The following is an 18666-nucleotide window of genomic DNA, read 5'->3' on the forward strand; positions in this document are numbered from 1 at the left end:
AGTTAACACTTAATGCTTGCTCAGGCAAAACTCTCACTGAATCTATCGGGAGTTTGAGTAAGGACTGCAGAATTTGGCCCACAAGCTTTATTTTCAAGGTCTGTAGTGACGTTGGCTTTATCTTCCATATTCTACTTCAAGTTGAAAGATAATAGAAGCTCTACTTGGGGAAGAAAAGAATCTGAATCACATATACCCAATGAAAGGCAAGAGATGAACTAATGCAGTCAGAGATCGAGGTACAGTAGTACAGCAAATAAAAAAAAATAGGGAAAGCAACTCAGACCTGAGTTTGACAGTGCACTATGGCAACAGAAACAAAAAAAACAAACAAAAAAGACCAATATAATTTTGGGCTACAAAGGCAGAAGCATCAGAGCACAAAACAGTGAGAAAACAGCCCCTCTCTGGCGGACTCTGATGTGACTCCACTTGAACTCCTGCATTTAGTTGTGGACACCTCATTGCCAGAAATACACTGAGAAACTGGAATTCAGAAGGGAATAATAACAAAAGTTATCATCAATAATAAATAAGAAAAATGATCAGGGGTCTGGAAGGATTGATTTATTAGAATAGATCTAAAGAATTAAAGACGTACAGTTGGGCAAAAGAGACAGCTATGTAGGGGACATGATAACATCTACACATTTGAAGAGTTTGAACATGAAGAATGGAGAGCAATTGTTTAGAGCAGTGGGCTCTGGGAGGGAGTTTGGGTGTGGGCTCTGGGCTGGGGCAGCGAGTTGGGGTGCAGGAGGAGGTGAGGGGCTGCGCTTACCCCTGGCAGCTCCTGAAAGCAACTGGCGCATTTCTCTGGCTGCGGCTCCTAGGCGGGGAGGACCAAGGGGTCTCCGTGCCCTACCCCTGCCCACAGGCACTGTCTCACAGCTCCCATTGGCAGGAGCTGCAGAGTTGGCGCTCAGGATAGGGGCGCCATGTGGAGGCCCCCTGAACCTTCCCCATCAGGGGCCACAGGGACATGCCGCCACTTCCCGGAGCAGAGCCAGGGCAGCCAGGGAGCCTGTCTTAGCCCTGCTGTGCCTCTGGAGGGGGAGGAGTTGATGAGCAGGGACCATGGACCCCCTGAAGTACCCTCGGGGGACTCCCAGGGGTCTGCAGACCTCAGTTTGAGAAACACTGTGTTTAGAGAGTTACAAGGACTGTAATTTAGACAAATGGGATGAAATTAAGAAAAGGATAATTTAGGAACCAGGGAATACTTCCTAAGTGTCATGTTATGTTATGGAATAGTATTCTAAGGAGACTGGTGAAAATCCCACTGTTACTTCAGGCTTCTAAATACTAGAATTGCAAAAACAACAGGAAACATAATGTAGGGAACAATCCTATATTGTCATTAACCAGATGACCTATTTGGTCGCTCATATCTCTAGCTCCCATAATTTAGCCATCCTGACTAGTAGGCTACAACAAAAACCACACATTTATGCATATTATCTTTTATTTGGAGATGGTCTATTGGTTTTAGCCTTCTGAATTTGTAACAACCCTGCAAAACCTAATAATATTTAGGCTTCCTAAAGAAGCTGCAAATATAGGACCCCTATTGAGGCTCTACAGCCCAAAATACAGTAAAAAATTATTATACGATATCATAATGGTTTCAGAGTACTCTTGATGCAGCAAATCGATGGTTTGGGTGAACATGGAATGTAAACGGAACAGTCTTCAAATAAAAATGTTCAAGTCTTACAACAATAATGGACTAGCAGAACAAAAAAAAAAACCCATTCACTTCTGTGATAAATCTTCACCAGCTCCCAATAAAGACATGTTGTCAAGATAATAGGTCTATACTATGGGCGGGATCTTGAAAAGCACCCAGCATTGACCTCACTCTGTGCCCACTGAAGCCAACGGGAGTTTTGGCATTGACTTCAACTGAAGCCTATTAGGCCAAAGCAGAGAACTTGGCAAATCTCAGCCTAAATTTATATAGTACATTGTTCCTTATCGTTAATTAGCAATGTATTTGCATACACACACCCACACCCTTTTCTTACCTGAAGGGCTGGTTGTTTGTCATTCCTCTTGGGTGACTTTAATCCACTAACTTGTTGCTGCTGCTGTTGCTGCAGTAGAAACTGTCGTGCCGCCTGCAGAGCCTGGAAGAAAAGAAAGAATTTTAAAAATTGAGTTTGTACTGTACAAAATGTGGAAAGCTGCATGCATGGTATTTGATCAGGGCCTCCCTTTGAACATCAGGTGCTGATCGACTCCCAGAAGCACACTCACCAAAGAAATCCTGAGGCGTGTTTGTGCTCACACTACAGTGGCTTCCATTAAAAATCTGAGCACGCACACACAATGGTGTGACGTACCATTCTCTCTCCCGTTTTACCCACACGGAAATACGAAGATAGTGGAGTTCCTGCTACTATGTGGTAACTGTGCGTAACTGCTGATTTTTCCATGGTGACTACTGTAGATTTATCTAACTGTATGTAGCTGGAAAGGCCCAGACATCCCATCAGATTGGCTTGGATGTTGGGCCCTAGGCAAATGACTTACTATAAAGACTTGGCAGGCTTCACATTCTTTTTGTTCCCAACTGGGCCATTATAGTCTGGCATTTGTGCAGCAAAGCAGGGCAGTTAACTGGATTCTCCCTTCTAGGAGGGGTGTTAATACATGTGCTGTACATCATTATAACAGGTGCAGTCCTCCTAGGGCCAGGATAGGCAGGAGAGGTTTCTGGAAATTTACCATAGAAGGAGCAGCCAGAGGCAGTGGCATTAGGCAAGAGAGACACAACGCAATAAAAGGAGGCGTTCAGGCTAAGGAGGCACTGCTTTTTAATGTCAATAATGCTTCTTTGTAAAGGTTCGGTTGGCAGTGGGAGCTATGTGAAGGTAAGGGGGAGAGAGGGCAGAGAAAAACAGCCCAAGGAGAATGTGCTGTATCCCCTGCACCCCAAAAGAGTCCGACAAGATTGCGGCACATCAACTACAGAGCCCACGAGCAAGCTTCAATGGGAAGTGAGTAAAGAGCAACCAGGGAGCGTTGTACCTTTAAGAGGGGACTTAAGGATGAGGCCTGATTCCTGGGAGAAAGGTAAGAGACAGATCAGGTATTGCTGGAACATTATGAAACACTCCCCCAACACTGAGAAGTGGGCTCAGAAATGGAGCCAGGCAGCCGTGAAAAGCCTACACTGCTTGACAAGGTGGGGGAAAGAAGGGAGGAGACAGAAAATGGGAAGAATGTCCCTCCCCCAAGCCCATTTGCAGACGCTTGGTGCACTCACCTGCATTTCAGATGCAAAGGAGAGGGCCACTGGAGAGAGCCTGCCTTCAAGAGCCAAAAACTATCTGTGGGGGACATCTGGAAATTAAGATGCCTAGAAGAGTTGCCTGGGACCCTAGCCTGCTGTCTCACTGGAGGATTCACCATTGCTGGACTCAGGGTTTCTCTGTCTCCTTGGAGATGTTCAGTACATGTGTAGGTGTAAAAGTGGGCAGACTGAAGACTTCATTAATGTAAAACAAGAAAAATAGTCCCATTGCAAGATGCCTACATGGAAGGAGGGAGAGAGACTGCCACACTCCTGCTGTGTATGCTCTTGGAGACATTTAATTAATGCACGTTCGATGGAGGAATGAAATTTGTTTAGGGGTTTCACTGTGTAGGTGTGTGTCTCATGAATGGCTTCTTCTACATGTAAAGTGTTAAATGTACAGGATAGTTCCTAGATCAGCTGGGAAAGGCTTGGTGATGAGGAGAATTTCTACATGAAGGGACCCACTGACTTCAAAGTGGCTCTGAGGATGCTCAGCACCGCACAGGATGGTGCCTTCAAACAGCAAGATGTCACTCTCTCTTAAACACACACCTTCAGGACCAGAGCCTGGCTTCACGAAGGGGCCTGACAGTCACTGCGGCTGGCCGTAGGGGTTTCCCTGGAGGGAGCGAACCCCCAGGTGGCAAGCAGCCAGTGAGGCCTGCTCTTACGTCTCTCCCTCCCAGCCCCCAGCACTGAAGTAGCGAGGAAGGGAATGTTGGTTGTAGCATCACTGCACTACAGCAATCAGCCTCTGGCGAATTCGTCCGTGGGATTGTTCTAACCCAGGGTTTCTCCATCCAGGGGTCGGGACCCAATATTGGGTTGCCAGAACGTTTCAAAGGGTCGTGTGACCGTTCCTGTGGCTCCCGTCCCACAACGCTGGATGGGCTCGCCTCCCTGCTCCAGGCACTGCAACCTCCGGGGGCGCAGCACCGCTCAGGTTTGGCCCAGCCGTCATGATGACGGAAGCCCGGGTAGCCCAAATCTGAGTGAGTGGCGCTGCGACCCCATGAGCCAGCTCCACTCACAGAAATTTGGTCCAATCAGGGAGGTGGGGCTTAACCTGAGCGGCACTGCAACCCCAGAAGTTGCAATGCCCAGAGCCACGCTCAGTCACCCCCACAGCACAGGAACTGCAGGATCCAGCACTGTGGGGTGAGTGCTGGGCTGGACCCAACCCCCTCCAGGGGGTAGTATCGGACTGAAACCACCCTAGGGCCTCCGTCCTCAGACTATTTACAGGGCCGCGACAGGCCACAGACATTTAAAAATGGGTCCTGAGCTCCAAAAGGTTGAGAACCACTGCTCTAAACCATGTGAGGGACAGAGAATAAGGCTCAAGAAAGGGGAGGCACAAACAGCTTCCTCCTGCTTCTGTGCTTACTGAGTGCAGCTAAGGATTTTGTCTCTTCTCCTTTCCCTGCTCCTGCCCTTGATTTCAGTGGGAGAGGAAGGTACACACTGGATTTTCGGAAACACTCAGCACCTTGCAGAATAGGGCTCCTGGAGTGCTGAGAGTTTTGCTGTACCCTTGTTTCATGGCTGATTTGCCAGTGCACTATGGAGGAGACCCTCCCCTCATATCCTGCCTTCATTCACCTTGATAGCGCTGTTTTCAATATGCGCTTTAATAACAAGTCTTTGTCAGATCAGTAAAGATTTTAAACACGGCTGTGTTTTCGAGCAGAGATTGGTGGGGTAAAAGTAAACATAAAATCAGATTCTAAATTTAGGGATAGCCATTCAAAGCTCAGTGCACCTGCCACACACCGAAGAAAATGGCATTTTGACGTGCTTGTGTATCTGCGTCCTGTGATCCTTAAAGGGTGAAGGAGCGTGAGAAGCTGTCAACTATGCACACAAATCATATCTTCAAAGAAACTGTGTGTGCACGCACGCACACACACATGTACGTGTGCAAGGACTATTCTGGTAGTTCAACCTACAAGACAGAGGATTCTATTGGCCATGAATTAATAAAATCCAGCAGGAATGACTGGGAGATCTTTTAGTGGAACTTGCTATGCATAGTGAAGGCAAAATATTATTTTTAGGCTTGGACTGATTAGATTTTTTGCTGTAAATGTCTATTTCACCATATTCACAAAACAAGGAAAATAATATTTCCATTGATGATCATCAAAATTTACAGATAGACAAAGTCAGTAAAATGCTGCTGGAGAACTTATTAGAGTTTGATTTAGGGATATTTACTTTATGTATTTTGACATGTGACGTTGACAATTTGTGTTTAATAGTTATATAGCTTTAGCTTTTTGAATCCCAACATCTACAGTCATTAAATAATTATCTAACCCCCACATAATTTCCCACAACAGTGAAAATGTAAATCAGTGAACACAGAAAAATGCTTAGATCCCATAATCTTCTAACTGTGAAAATTAAAATTGATAAAAAAATTTAAATGCTTAAAAATAATCAATATTATGCTTTGCAATTATATTTTAAAAATGAATTCCTCCAAGTCGAGTTATTTCTATTTAATTAACCTGGTTGGTTGTTAAAATGCCTCAAAGGGTGGGTCAGGAGCAGCAGAAAGATTCCTACATGGGTTATGGGGATGGACAAAGAATACTTACCTACTTAACAGTGGTGTTGTGCAGCTTATTTAATTAATTAATACTTGGTAATGCACTCTGAGTTTCTCAGACAAGAAATGCCATACAGTACAAATGCAACATATTATTATATATTAAGACTGGTTCTACAGAAGAATAATTCCAGATAAAAGTGCAATCAAATGATCATTTTAGTTCCCAGTAATTAGATTCAATAGATTCAAAAAAAAAAACAAAACACCCCACACAGGATCCTCTCTTTAAACATATATCAAACAATCAGCACATCCCTAACCTTTCAAGCTACAGCCTTTTTGAATAAAACATCTTCAGCTTATAGATATTATTCCAAAAAGAACCAGCCACCATATGTGTTGTCTCTTTGAAATACAGTTGCTATAGCAGACCTTGCATGCATTTCATGTGATATGATCATATTCTATCCGTTCTGGCAGCTGAGAGGTTGCACGACTAAAACTGGCTGCCAGAAATTTTTGAAGATCCCCAGAACAACTAGCCGTGCAAGAAACGACTGGCTTCTACTCGAGCTGGCTGTGAAACTCTCTGCAGCCAGACTGATGATTGCTGTGATCATGAAGCCTTAAGGCCAGATCTCTCCAAGTGGAACAGTCCTGCCCTAAAGCTGGACAGCCACACGCTGCCCGACCCAAGCTCAGTGCTTTGGTCAATTAGCTGGTCAGGTAGATTGTGTGGGTAGGGAGCAGCTGAAAAGCAGCTTTCCAGTCTAGGGTTGCCAGTTCAGGTTGGATGTATTCCTGGAGGTTTCATCACATGACATAATCTTTAATTAAAGATTAACCTTTAATTCCTGGAGACTCCAGCACAATCCTGGAGGTTTGGCAATGCTATTCCATTCCCATACCCCAGGCATGTGCCTAAATAGTGAAGACCTGAAGATAGGTGACCAGATAGCAAGTGTGAAAAATTGGGACAGTGGGTGGGGGGTAATACGTGCCTATGTAAGACAAAGGCCTCAAACACTGGGACTGTCCTTATAAGAGCAGGACATCTGGACACCCTACCTGAGCAAGGACAGAACCAAACCAGGCTGGACTCCTTCACTACCCCCTTCAGCTGCTGAGATCCCGGCAACTGAGTGAGGACAGATCTGACCCTCTGATTACTTCATACAGCTCTTTCCTGTCCCTTCACAAGCACCAGCAGATGATGCGAGCCAGGAGAACTCCCTCCACCAACCCCACCCCACTACCAGCACTGAGAACTGGTGGTGTGGAGGCAGGGGGTGAAAGAGGTTCAGAGCAATCCCACAAGGAGATCAGTATAGGGAGAGGGCAGAAGAGGAGGAGACAAATAAGGTTGGGGAAACAAAGGGTGAGAGCAGCAGGTGAGGTGCAGAAGAGAGTCACAGAGACTATGTGAGAGGGAAGGAGCAACAAGGGAAGGAGGGAAGAGACCCTACCAGTGTGTTGGGTCAGCACTGGGGCAAGCAGCGGAAACTAAGACAGCCCAGAGGAATGCAGTACCAAACAGCACTTTCCATATCTTCTCCTTCGTGATTTGGCTCTTTTGCTTATTAAGTCCAACAACAGATAAGCCTGCCTCTAAAATGTGGAATGTTGCTTGTGGAGAGGAACAGCTCCCAGGTACGGTGCTTACTGCCGATCTGTACCAAGCTACCCTTAGGTCTCCATCAGTATTGCTTCTTCCCGGTCACTTTGTCTTCCTCTAATTTTTTCTCAACTTTCTCCACCCCCACCTGAGATCAATGCCCCTTGGCGATGTCATCTTAAAGTCTAAACCACAGTCGTCACACATGTGGGGAAGAGAAAGAGGGGTGTGTAAAAGAAAGGAATGATTAGCTTAGTAGGGAAAGCGTTAGCCTTCTTTCTTCACTTCTGCAGACGCTATGTCAAGCCCATTCGGAGTACACCTTTAGAAATTAATTTGCTGATCTCAATTCAGCCCCAGTGGACGGAAGCCATCATTACACCAGCACTCATCATTTAACACAATCCAACAATCGCTGCTCAGGAGAGAAAGTGTTTCAATACTAACCCAATTCTGGATCACCTCTTTTCCCGTAGACACAATAACCACTCCTGTGCAAGGCTGAGGTTTACAGGTCAGCTTGGGAAACCTGTTGTGGCTGCCAGCACCATAAAAATACTCCAAGCAAGTGTATAAGGAAAAATTAATTTGACAGCAAATTCAGTCCCTAAGCCATTATCAGCACAAAGATTCACAATCAAGACTGTATTTGAATACACTATCCTGTATGAGTAGAAGGCATGTTTTTATTTATATATAAATTCATTGCTGATAGGTGTTAGACTGTCAGCAATGGAGACTAAAGCCCTTTACCAATCCATAGGACTATTACACAGCTATCTTTCCCTTGCTGCCCTGCTCACCTGCCTTGTTCTTGCCTGGTTGAACGGGGCACGAGAGGGTAGTTCCTTACCCCATTTGATACTTGCTTCTGCCAAGACTGGAAGCAGAAGTGCTGGTACCACTAACCGCCAGCTGTGAGAACGGTTTTGGTGACACGGTTGCCTCTTTGCTAGAAAGTGGACAGACCCCACCAACCTCATTTCACAAAGACCCCAAACAACAGTGAGCATGCTCTTTTGTTAGCGTGCAGCTGTCAGGGAGTGTCTGTTTCTACGGCTAGAAAGACAATTAAATCCTGTATTTCAGGGACTTTGTAAAAATAAACAACATAGTAAGTGTCCAAGTCTTGGTGTCATTGAATCCAGTGAGAGTTTTACCAATGACTTCAGCATAATGCTGGCACAGCATCTTTCGGCCAATGCTCCCAATGCTCGATTTATAAAGGATATAAGGGAGATACTTCACTCACCACTGAAACACAACCTATGGGATGGAAGGCAGCAGCCATTTAACATTTCCCAACCAATTCTACATAGAGGGGAATAACTTATCCCTTTGAGATGATCAGGACATGGTGAATCATAGAATATCAGGGTTGGAAGGGACCCCAGAAGGTCATCTAGTCCAACCCCCTGCTTGAAGCAGGACCAATTCCCAGTTAAATCATCCCAGCCAGGGCTTTGTCAAGCCTGACCTTAAAAACCTCTAAGGAAGGAGATTCTACCACCTCCCTAGGTGACGCATTCCAGTGTTTCACCACCCTCCTAGTGAAAAAGTTTTTCCTAATATCCAATCTAAACCTCCCCCACTGCAACTTGAGACCATTACTCCTCGTTCTGTCATCTGCTACCATTGAGAACAGCCTAGAGCCATCCTCTTTGGAACCCCCTTTCAGGTAGTTGAAAGCAGCTATCAAATCCCCCCTCATTCTTCTCTTCTGCAGACTAAACAATCCCAGCTCCCTCAGCCTCTCCTCATAGCTCATGTGTTCCAGACCCCTAATCATTTTTGTTGCCCTTCGCTGGACTCTCTCCAATTTATCCACATCCTTCTTGAAGTGTGGGGCCCAAAACTGGACACAGTACTCCAGATGAGGCCTCACCAATGTCGAATAGAGGGGAACGATCACGTCCCTCAATCTGCTCGCTATGCCCCAACTTATACATCCCAAAATGCCATTGGCCTTCTTGGCAACAAGGGCACACTGCTGACTCATATCCAGCTTCTCGTCCACTGTCACCCCTAGGTCCTTTTCCGCAGAAAAGGTTTTTGTTCGTTTTCTTGCCAGGTTAGGCAAAATGCAGTTACTCAGCTGTTTGCCCAGGACACCCAGTCTCCTACAGCTTAAGTTGTTGCTGATACCGAACACTTTCATTATGAGCAACTCAATCTTTCCATTTCCACAACCATTTTAAAGTCATAAACACAAGACTGGGGGGCAACATTTTGCTCTCAATATAAATCTGAAGCAACTCCAATGACTTCAGAAAACCAGCAGCTGCTAATCTGAGAAGGGGATTAAGGGTGGGAAACACTGCAGGGGGGAAAAACGGTAAAAAAAAGTTTTTTTTACAAACAGAAGGGCCATGTAAATTGTACAGCGCCGTGTACAGTCTTTACAGGAACTGTACATTTGAAAAATAATTACAAAGTCCAGCCCTACAGAGCCTCTTGTTAACGGTTTCTCTTCAATATACGATGGCATTGGCTCTCAAGCTGGTTTTCCATGAGACCCTATTTTTATCAAAGCAAATGAGCTGCAGCACCACCCTCCAGGTTCTCAATAGTCACATCCATCAGCTCGTAATGAAACACCCGACTACTAAAGGATATGCAGGTAGGGTAGCCTGTACCGAGTACACTTCAGTGAGAGGCCTAACACGCTCCAGCTTGTTTCTCTCCCCAAAGCTTTTCCAGATGCAGTAAGGCTGACCCAGACAAATTGCAGAGTGGCATGTGAACCCTGGGAAACAGGGGCCCGTGGTAAAGAGCTCAAGTGGGACTGTACAGGGAAAGGAAATAATGGCTCAAGGGAAGCCTCCATAACCCTAATCTACTTTTCCAATCTTCTCCTGTTTGAGCCCCCAGCCTTGAGGCAGACAGCAACTACCTCCTCTTCCCCGCATATGGCTCCAAGCTACCTGGGCACCACTGGGGGACATGGGGTGAGAAGGGAAGAAGAAAGGGAATATTAACAGCAGAGGTTATAAAGTCTCTCTCCACTCAGTGCTAGCACCAAAACCCCCCCTGAGCAGGAGTTGCTACTGCAGGGGAAACCCGGTTGAGTCCCTGCAGCTCTAAAGAGGGCTAAGAGGGTGAAAAATAATGGCCATTGATATGAACAGGCTTGGAAGGATTAGATATTTATCAGTAAATGTCCATTTCACTCTACACAGACAGAACAAGGGAAAATAGTTATCGCTGAAAAGGTAATCGCTGAAATTTACAGACAGGTAACATAAGAAAGTACATGAGAACTTGCTGGAGAATGGTATCGCAGCTTGATTTAAGGATTTCACTTTACATTTTGACATATTCGGTTGACAGTTTGTGTGTGTTAACAGTTATAAAACTTTAACTTCCTGAACCCCAACATCTACTATCATTAAATAGCTATTGTCTGACCGCTCCTCTCATAATTTCCCAGAACTGTGAAAACTTAAATAAACAAAACTGAAAAAAATGCTTAAAAATAAACACTGATATTATCTGTCAAAATTATGTATAAAAAAACAACGAGTTCTGCCAAGCACAGATATAAAGGAGGTCAGACTAGTTGATTGGACAGGCCCTTACGAATCTACGAAAGCATGTGAGTGAGACTTCAGTACATGCTGAAAGATTCACAGGGAATCAAGAATTTGGATTTGCTGACTGCCAAAGGTCTAAATAAAAAGATGGACAAGAGTTTTAGGCCCCACGCAGACCAATCCATGCTCAACCATCATATCCTTCAAATGCCCCTCATTCCAAGGGGCATCACTTGATCTAGTTCCAGTGCTGCCTGTACGTTTCACATACATTTTGTGCCCCTGCCCGTATTTTTGTGGTTAATAGTTATTTACCTCAGAAATAGAGAACCACAGGTTACAGAATTTACAATACAGAACAAAATCCCTATATGCTTTTCAATTCCCGCATGGATCTTTTTTTATGTCCCTTCTTTTGGGACTTTGCCACAGGTGCTGTCCCCTATGTGGGCCTGGGTAGATGGAGAGATATCCCCAGCAATAAGCATAGGGCTCATAGTTTGAGAAAACCTCCTCTATGAGGGGAAAGATGGTAGTATCTAAGCAGCACGTTACTAGTAATCAGGGCTGATAACATGGCAGTCTGAGGAGCATGGGTAGCAGAAGCAGGAAGTGACCTCTTTGCCAGTATCACAGTCTTACTGTGATTTTAATTATACTCTTAAAAAACAAAACAAAAAACAAACCCCAAAAAACCCCCCAAGAAATCAAGACCATGCCTGGAAAGAGAGTATTACCCCAACCCAGACTTCCAGATGTGAGACATTCCTCCCTGACCTTGCAAGAATAACATGAAGTCATGTTTTCACACAATTAGACCTTTTAAAAAAATCCCTGCAGTGTTTCAGGCACAAAAAGGTTCTTCAGTATCAGACATATAAGATTTCTTATCATCCATTTTTCTTCAAGTTTAACAACATTTTAGTGGCCTCAGGCATAGGCTAAGTTAGGTAATATTGCAATGGCAGCTGAACAGGCCAGCTCCAAACCACTCCTTTTCCGTGGAGACCCTACAGGGTTTTCTTGCTTCCATTCAGTCACGCCTGGGAAGTGCTGTTGGATTCAGCCAGTATTTGTCAATTGTCTCCTCTTTCGCAGCTCCCAACCATCTTTACACACAACTCTGTTCCACAGCTCCTGGGACTGGAGAAGCACAGTGCCATCACCAAGCTCTGAAGTCTGGATACACTATAGTTTCAGGGTTGGTTAATTTCACTCCCAATCCTTTTTCTTGTGCTCCTCCCCTTACGGCACTTTTCCTCTGCGAGCAGCAAGTGGGGATGAGCAGAAGAGGGGGGGGGACGGGGACAGGCAGGCAGAGTCCACCTGTACGCTGGAGTGTAGCATCACTGCACCCTGGAGACACTGAGGATCAGAACGACGTGTGGAGAGTGAGGGGGAACAGAGCAGTATGGAAAAAGGCGCAAAGCAGCAGCACCAGGTGCTCTTCCTCTGGGAGGAGCAGAACAAGGGGAGGTGAGCAGACCCAGCTAGCAAATTGGAAAGGAACCAAAAAGAAGAGGCGCCCAAAGAGAAGTAAAATACAGAAGATGCGAAGAACAGCAGATGTTTTCTTCCAATGTCTGATTCCTCCGCTCCTCGTAAGCCTGTGCTTTCAACCCCTTCCAGAACAGGAAAACATGCAACGGCACCTCTCTCCTCTCCACCCCCTTTTCTCCATCTCTCATACCCCACCTCTGATTTTTCTTCCCAGTCTTGCTCTTTTTCTCCTCAGTTAACCCCTGTTCTTGGCTACCCTTCCTGCCCATATCTCCCGCCTGTCCACCCTTCACCTGTCCTCCACCCATTTGTTGCAGCACAGTGGTCTCTGGAAATCTGGCGTTTACCCAGGGGACATTGGTCAGCTCTGTATATTGGTGCTGGGGGAAGGAGAAGCTTTGATAAAAATTAATTCATTCATTACAGAAAGTGGTGATTGGCTGGGCCTGACTGCCTGGCTTAGGCAGATGGATGTAGCCACACACTTCCTGAGTGATTCCTTTGCTGGAGCAATACAGGGACCATTATATATTTATGCACATTCTTTTTTACCAAAGTGTTTATAATTTTCACCAGTTTGTGCCCCTGAAATGTCTCCTAGCTCTATGTAGGCCAACGGAGAGGAAAAAAAGTTATTTTTCTCCCACAGGCCCAAATCCTTCCCCAAGGGCACAGCTGTGTGCTGAGGCATTTCTCTCCAGAAATAAGGGGAAGTACAGCAGAATAAATAAGAATCCTTCCTTCCAACACCACAGAATGGCAGAGGAGTCACGCCAGAGCTGCCATTCTGTCATCTGCATTGGAGTATCTTCTATAATGCTTATGCCCTTTCTAGGCAGAGAGAAATGGCAGATTCATCATCCCTGCCCTAAATCCTGATGCTCATGGACACACTGGAATCCCTCGCAGAGCCTAGCTCCCTAAATCCTGTCCCTCCAAAATAGAACCATGCCCCTTTGGCTTCAAGAAGGCCTTTCTAGCATTCAGAAGAGACATGGATTTGGCTCCACACAGCTCTGTCATTTTCAGATGCTGCCAGGTATGCAGGAACTACTCAGAAACTATGAAAGTTTGCAGGTGGGGCTAGGAGGGTGGTTCTTGTCCTTTCCATAAATGCTGAGAGGTGAAAGAAAGGAGGCAGACACGAAGCAAGAGACGATGGGATGCGGGGCCCAATCCAGTTATGCCACAGGTACCAGTGAATCTAGGACCAGCGCTGGCAGCAACAAAGGCTAGGAAAATTCTACTCTCTAGTCACATCTGAAATCTTCCGTGGCTCTCTTACAAAGTAACAGGCAGTAATGGAGTAAAAGGGTTTGTTCCACACTTCTCTCTTATTGCAAGAAATCATTATCGAGACTCGCCAGAGCCACTTAAACATCACCTGGTAAAAGGTTCCCAAAGATCAAGAAAAACTTACCTTTATATTGGCAAGGAAAGGCCCAGAACGTTTGAGGCCTATCCCAGCGACAAAGGGGGGTTGAGCGAACACATCCTGATAGAATGAAAACTACCTGACAAGGGCCTCAGCTCATAATGCAAACTGAACCCGAACTGAACTGTTTGAGGTATGAAAAAATCTTATGAGATGTCCAGACGGTTTTTGCAGGCTAAAGGGGAACAGATAGCCTGGATCAGTTTCTGAACTTCTGCATGTTTATCCAAAGTGAATCAGACTACTGAATATTTGGAGGACCAGCCACGGAAGGTTCTTTTCGGGCACCAGAAGTCAAGGAAATTCTCATATCCAAGAAAAGGTCCTGTACGAGTGGACACTGCCTTTTTGTGGCTATGATGTAAACTGTATATTGAACAGGGCTGCTTGTATGTTTCCATTACGTAGCCAAGATATTTTAAATATATTTTTAATCCTTGTTCTGAAACATTATAGGTCAAAATTGCATTCAGAGGCTCATGGAATAAAAACCCAATTTTCAACACAGCAAAAGTGTCAACAGCCTTAAGTTCTGTACTAACACCAATACTGTTTTTATAAATTCTGTAATTATCCAGGGATGGAAAGCATAGTGGCAAAATTTGCATGTGAGACACAATTACTTAGGTTAGTTGAGACTTGTGAAGACTGTAGGAACTTCAAAGGGACCCTCTGTTAACAATTGAAAGACACTGAATATTGGCAGGAATAATGTTAACTACACGTATACATTATTGGGTTCTGAATTATCTGTAACCATTCTGGAAGAAGACCTCACCATCACTGTGGACATCTCAAAGCAACCACTGTTCAGTGCACAGCAGGGGGTCAAAAAGCAAACAAAATGTTAGGATCTATAGATAATGGTATGGAAAATAACACTGCAAATATTACAATGCCATTTTACAACGCAGTAGCACAAGCTAACCTAGAACAGTGTGTTCAGTTCTAGTAACTTTTTTTTTAAATGGTAAAGCAGAAATAGAAGGCAGACATTCAGTGAAGCGGTCCTACAAGAAATTTAAAACTGATCAAGGGATTTTTTATGTATTTATTTATTAATTTTAAAATGCAACGAATTTATCCTTTGGAACTTACTTTTACAAGCTACCACCAATGTAAAGAGTGCAGTAGCATTCCAAAAAGGATTAGACAGTCGAATAGATAATAATGAGAACATCCATAGCCATACACTAGAAAAAGATCAAAATAAAAGAGGGTTTGGACCCTCATGCTTCAGGGCATCAGTCAACCTCTAACCATCAGGGGTCAGGAAGAAACTTCCATGATGGGCAGCTTATTCCATAATTCTCTGTCTTGAGGCTTCTTGCATCTTCCTCTTAATCATCTGGTAATAGCTATGACCAGAGATGGGATACTGAACCAAACGGGCCACTGGTCCACCCTGGTATGCTAATTCCTATGTTCTCTTACACACTCTGCACTGTTGACACCACCATACCCCGTTACTCGGGCCCACAGCTTGACTGTCATATTTGACTCTGCTCTCCCTCAAGATCCATAAATCGTGGTTGTGTTTGAAGTGTGCTCCATTACATCTCTAAGACATGGCCTTTTGTCTTTGTTCACACCTTTAACACTCTCATAATCTCCTATCTCAAGTATGGTACCCTCTAGCTCTCTGCCCTCCCAGTCTCTCCTTCTTCGGGGCCCATTCAAAACTCTAATGCTAAGAACATTTTCCTGACCTGTTGTTCTGATTATACCATGGGCCTGCTGAGACCCTCTGCTAGCTCCCCCTTCTCCACTGCATCAAATTCAAGCTTTTGGTCCTTACCTTACCTAGCCCCTCTCTACTCATCTGTTCTTGTGTTCTGTCATGTCATCTTCTACCCCCATACTAAGCCTACAATGCCAGGCTCCACTGCCTGTTTGTCCATTTCTCCCACAAACTTCTTTGTGTTCACAACCAAGCCCGTTATGCAAGAAATACCCTCCTCAAACTAGTTTCATAAAGCCACTGCTTTGTCCTAACTCAAATCCTTCCTTAGGATCCACTACCAATGTGGATCTCTTTATGCAACTTCAAAGAATCATACAATTTTTCTTTTTTGACCATAATCTAGGTCCTTGTCAAAAAGAATGACCCTTACCCTAGATAATACACCTAAGGTACAGTAGCAAGTCACTTAGTATTACAGACTAGGGGAGCTAATAAACACATGAACTGACATGCAATTCTAAGAGACAAAGAGAGATTCTGAAAGCAAGTCAGTCTATTAAATTTATACCTACCTGCACAATGTGAAACAAACTGCATCTCAGTTTCCTTTCACACAAATGTCAGTGTGACAGAATAAAGCCCTGAATGCACACCCTACACACTATTGTAATAATCTCTGTACAATGTATGCTTTTTAAGATATCATTTGAAAACTCATAACTTGCTGATCAGTATTGTCCTGATAAAATAGGTGTAGCAACATTGTACGTGACGTTATAGGATTTCCCTGTATGATGTTTGAAACTCACTTAGCACCAAACTGGTTAAACAGGCCTATCTCAAACAAACGAGTATATGTTTGCCTTAATTTGCATTTAAGCAGTAAACAGAGTCATCAAGCAGGGAGGGAAAACAAAGAAAACTCAAACAGGTGGGAAAAAACAGCAGAGAACATCCTTCCACACAGACTCTGTCTCCGAGCTCCCAGACAGAAATGTTTTTCAAAAGTTGAACAAACTACAAATAGCAGAGCAAACACCCCAAACACCTCCCCCTGCCCAGTCTGTCTCTGGCATCGCACCTAAGATGACAAAGGAAAACATCCACTGGACTCAGGGGGAGTGGGGGGGAGTCCTGATCTGAAGAGTTTGGTCAATAATCTTGCTGGAAGCATGTGGTGAGAAATTTTGCATAAATCTAATAGTTTGTTAAGTTAGGCACTGTTAAGTGTTTTATCTTTATTTTTCTTGTAACCATTTCTGACTTTTATGCCTCATTACTTGTACTCACTTAAAAGCTCTCTCTCTGTAGTTAATAAACTTTATTTTACTAATCCATTGCTTTTAAAATGAAGTGTCAGGGTAACTCAGTTTAAGATTATAAAATGGTATATTATCCCCTTCAAGGAATAATGGATTTAAAATATTTGTACTGTCCAGGAGTGGGCTGGGCAGTACAGGACACACATTTCTGGGGGGGAAGTCGCTATTGGGGATATGTTGGGGTCACCCTACAGTATAACCAAGGCTGGTGAGAGCCAGGTTGCAGCTGGCAGGCTGCAGTTACACACAGGCACTCAGGGTGTGACTTGCATCCTGGGAGGCTGTTTGTAAGTGGCCCAGGTGGGACCTATTTCAGCAAGGCATTGTAAGGCACCCCAGGTTGCAGGGCAGGGGTGGCAGGGAAAGGGTGACAGCCCCCCCCCAATGGTCTGAATTGTACCCCAGTATGTCACCATCTTAACTTGTTTCTTTTAATTCAGTAAAAGCACCTTAAAACATGCAACCTGCTACCCACCGATCAGACAACCCCTTATTTTATTTCTTAAGTTATTTAGTTTATAGTTTTTCACAGAAGATATAGTCAACATTCTCTAAAACTCTCATTAGAAGCCACATACCGTCCACGATGATATTAATAAGAATTGTGTTAAAGAGAGAGAGTGTCTGAAATGGATTTAGCACTGTTGTAACTCCACATTGTAACACTGGATGAAGCTATATCAGAACGGCTAACGGTGCTGTCAATATTTTGCTCAAGAGTCAACATCTATCCTTCCACAAAACTGCAAGTGGTTCTGATTTAGTCAACCACCTAACTATAATGAAAAAAAAAAACCCTATGGATAGGCTGAAGCAGAAATGACTATAATAAATATACCAAATGGTGGAACAAATAATCAGTGGCAACATTCCACTGACAAAAACATAAAAAACAGTGGATTAACTCCCAGGGGCAAACCTTGTGAGCTTTTAGAAGGTGGAGGCCACAGACCACGAAGGGTTAAGTGACTTGCTAAAAAATGACACACACAATTTCCTTTTATCATAAAACAATACCCTTATTATTTTCTGTATATCTGTTAAAGGGCATGGCCTTCTGAGTGGAAAACAAAACACAGCTTGGTCACATGTTTATTTGCTTCAGCTACTCCCTTTCCCTTCTGATAAATAATCAAACATGCCATCCAGAAAAAACAAAACCAGCGAGCTGGGAAATTTGATGGTCATCAAATAGACTATGATACCAAGAAAAGCAGCCCATTGTTCCCACAGTGAATTTTCTGCCCCACACCTACACTAACATCTGAGTAAATAACTTCAGTCACTCTTTCCATTTTCCCCATGCAATTACTCCTACTGTTAAACAAATTGTCCTTAAGGCAGTTGCAAATACCATTTTCCCCTGCAAAGAAGAACAACTTCTGAACATTAAAAAGCCAGCCTAGCAATATATTTTAAAAATATGTTTGTTGTACTTGTGGTTTGGCTGAATACACAGCTCGATTTCTCTCACTCGCTCTCTTTTCTAGGAAGATGGGAGTTTACCGTTTAAAATTTTAAAGTGTATTAGGACCCCACGGAGGCAGAAAAAGTCTCAGTGAGGATGGATTTTCTCCATAGGTCAGGCTACATATTTTCCATTTCCTCTTATGTTTTATAGCCAGTATACGAATGCCATGAATGACCACATTAAAAAGTTGCCTACTTATTTTGGTGGACTTTCAAGGGAGAGGGGAGAATATCAAGGAAATATTG

General features: G+C 44.1%; 1 protein-coding gene across 15 annotated transcripts in view; it reads right to left on the bottom strand.

The window, feature by feature from the left end:
• Nucleotides 1–18666, bottom strand: part of FOXP1 (forkhead box P1) — a 494495-nt gene that overhangs the window by 133682 nt on the left and 342147 nt on the right. For all 15 annotated transcript variants that reach the window (XM_084634567.1, XM_084634565.1, XM_084634566.1 and 12 more), the window contains one exon: nt 2028–2129. In XM_084634567.1, coding sequence (XP_084490693.1) covers nt 2028–2129 — 102 coding nt within the window. The remainder of the gene's footprint in view (nt 1–2027; nt 2130–18666) is intronic.

The sequence above is a fragment of the Lepidochelys olivacea genome (assembly GCF_965140295.1).
Source record: "Lepidochelys olivacea isolate rLepOli2 genome assembly, chromosome: 7".
Taxonomy (NCBI): Eukaryota; Metazoa; Chordata; order Testudines; family Cheloniidae; genus Lepidochelys; species Lepidochelys olivacea.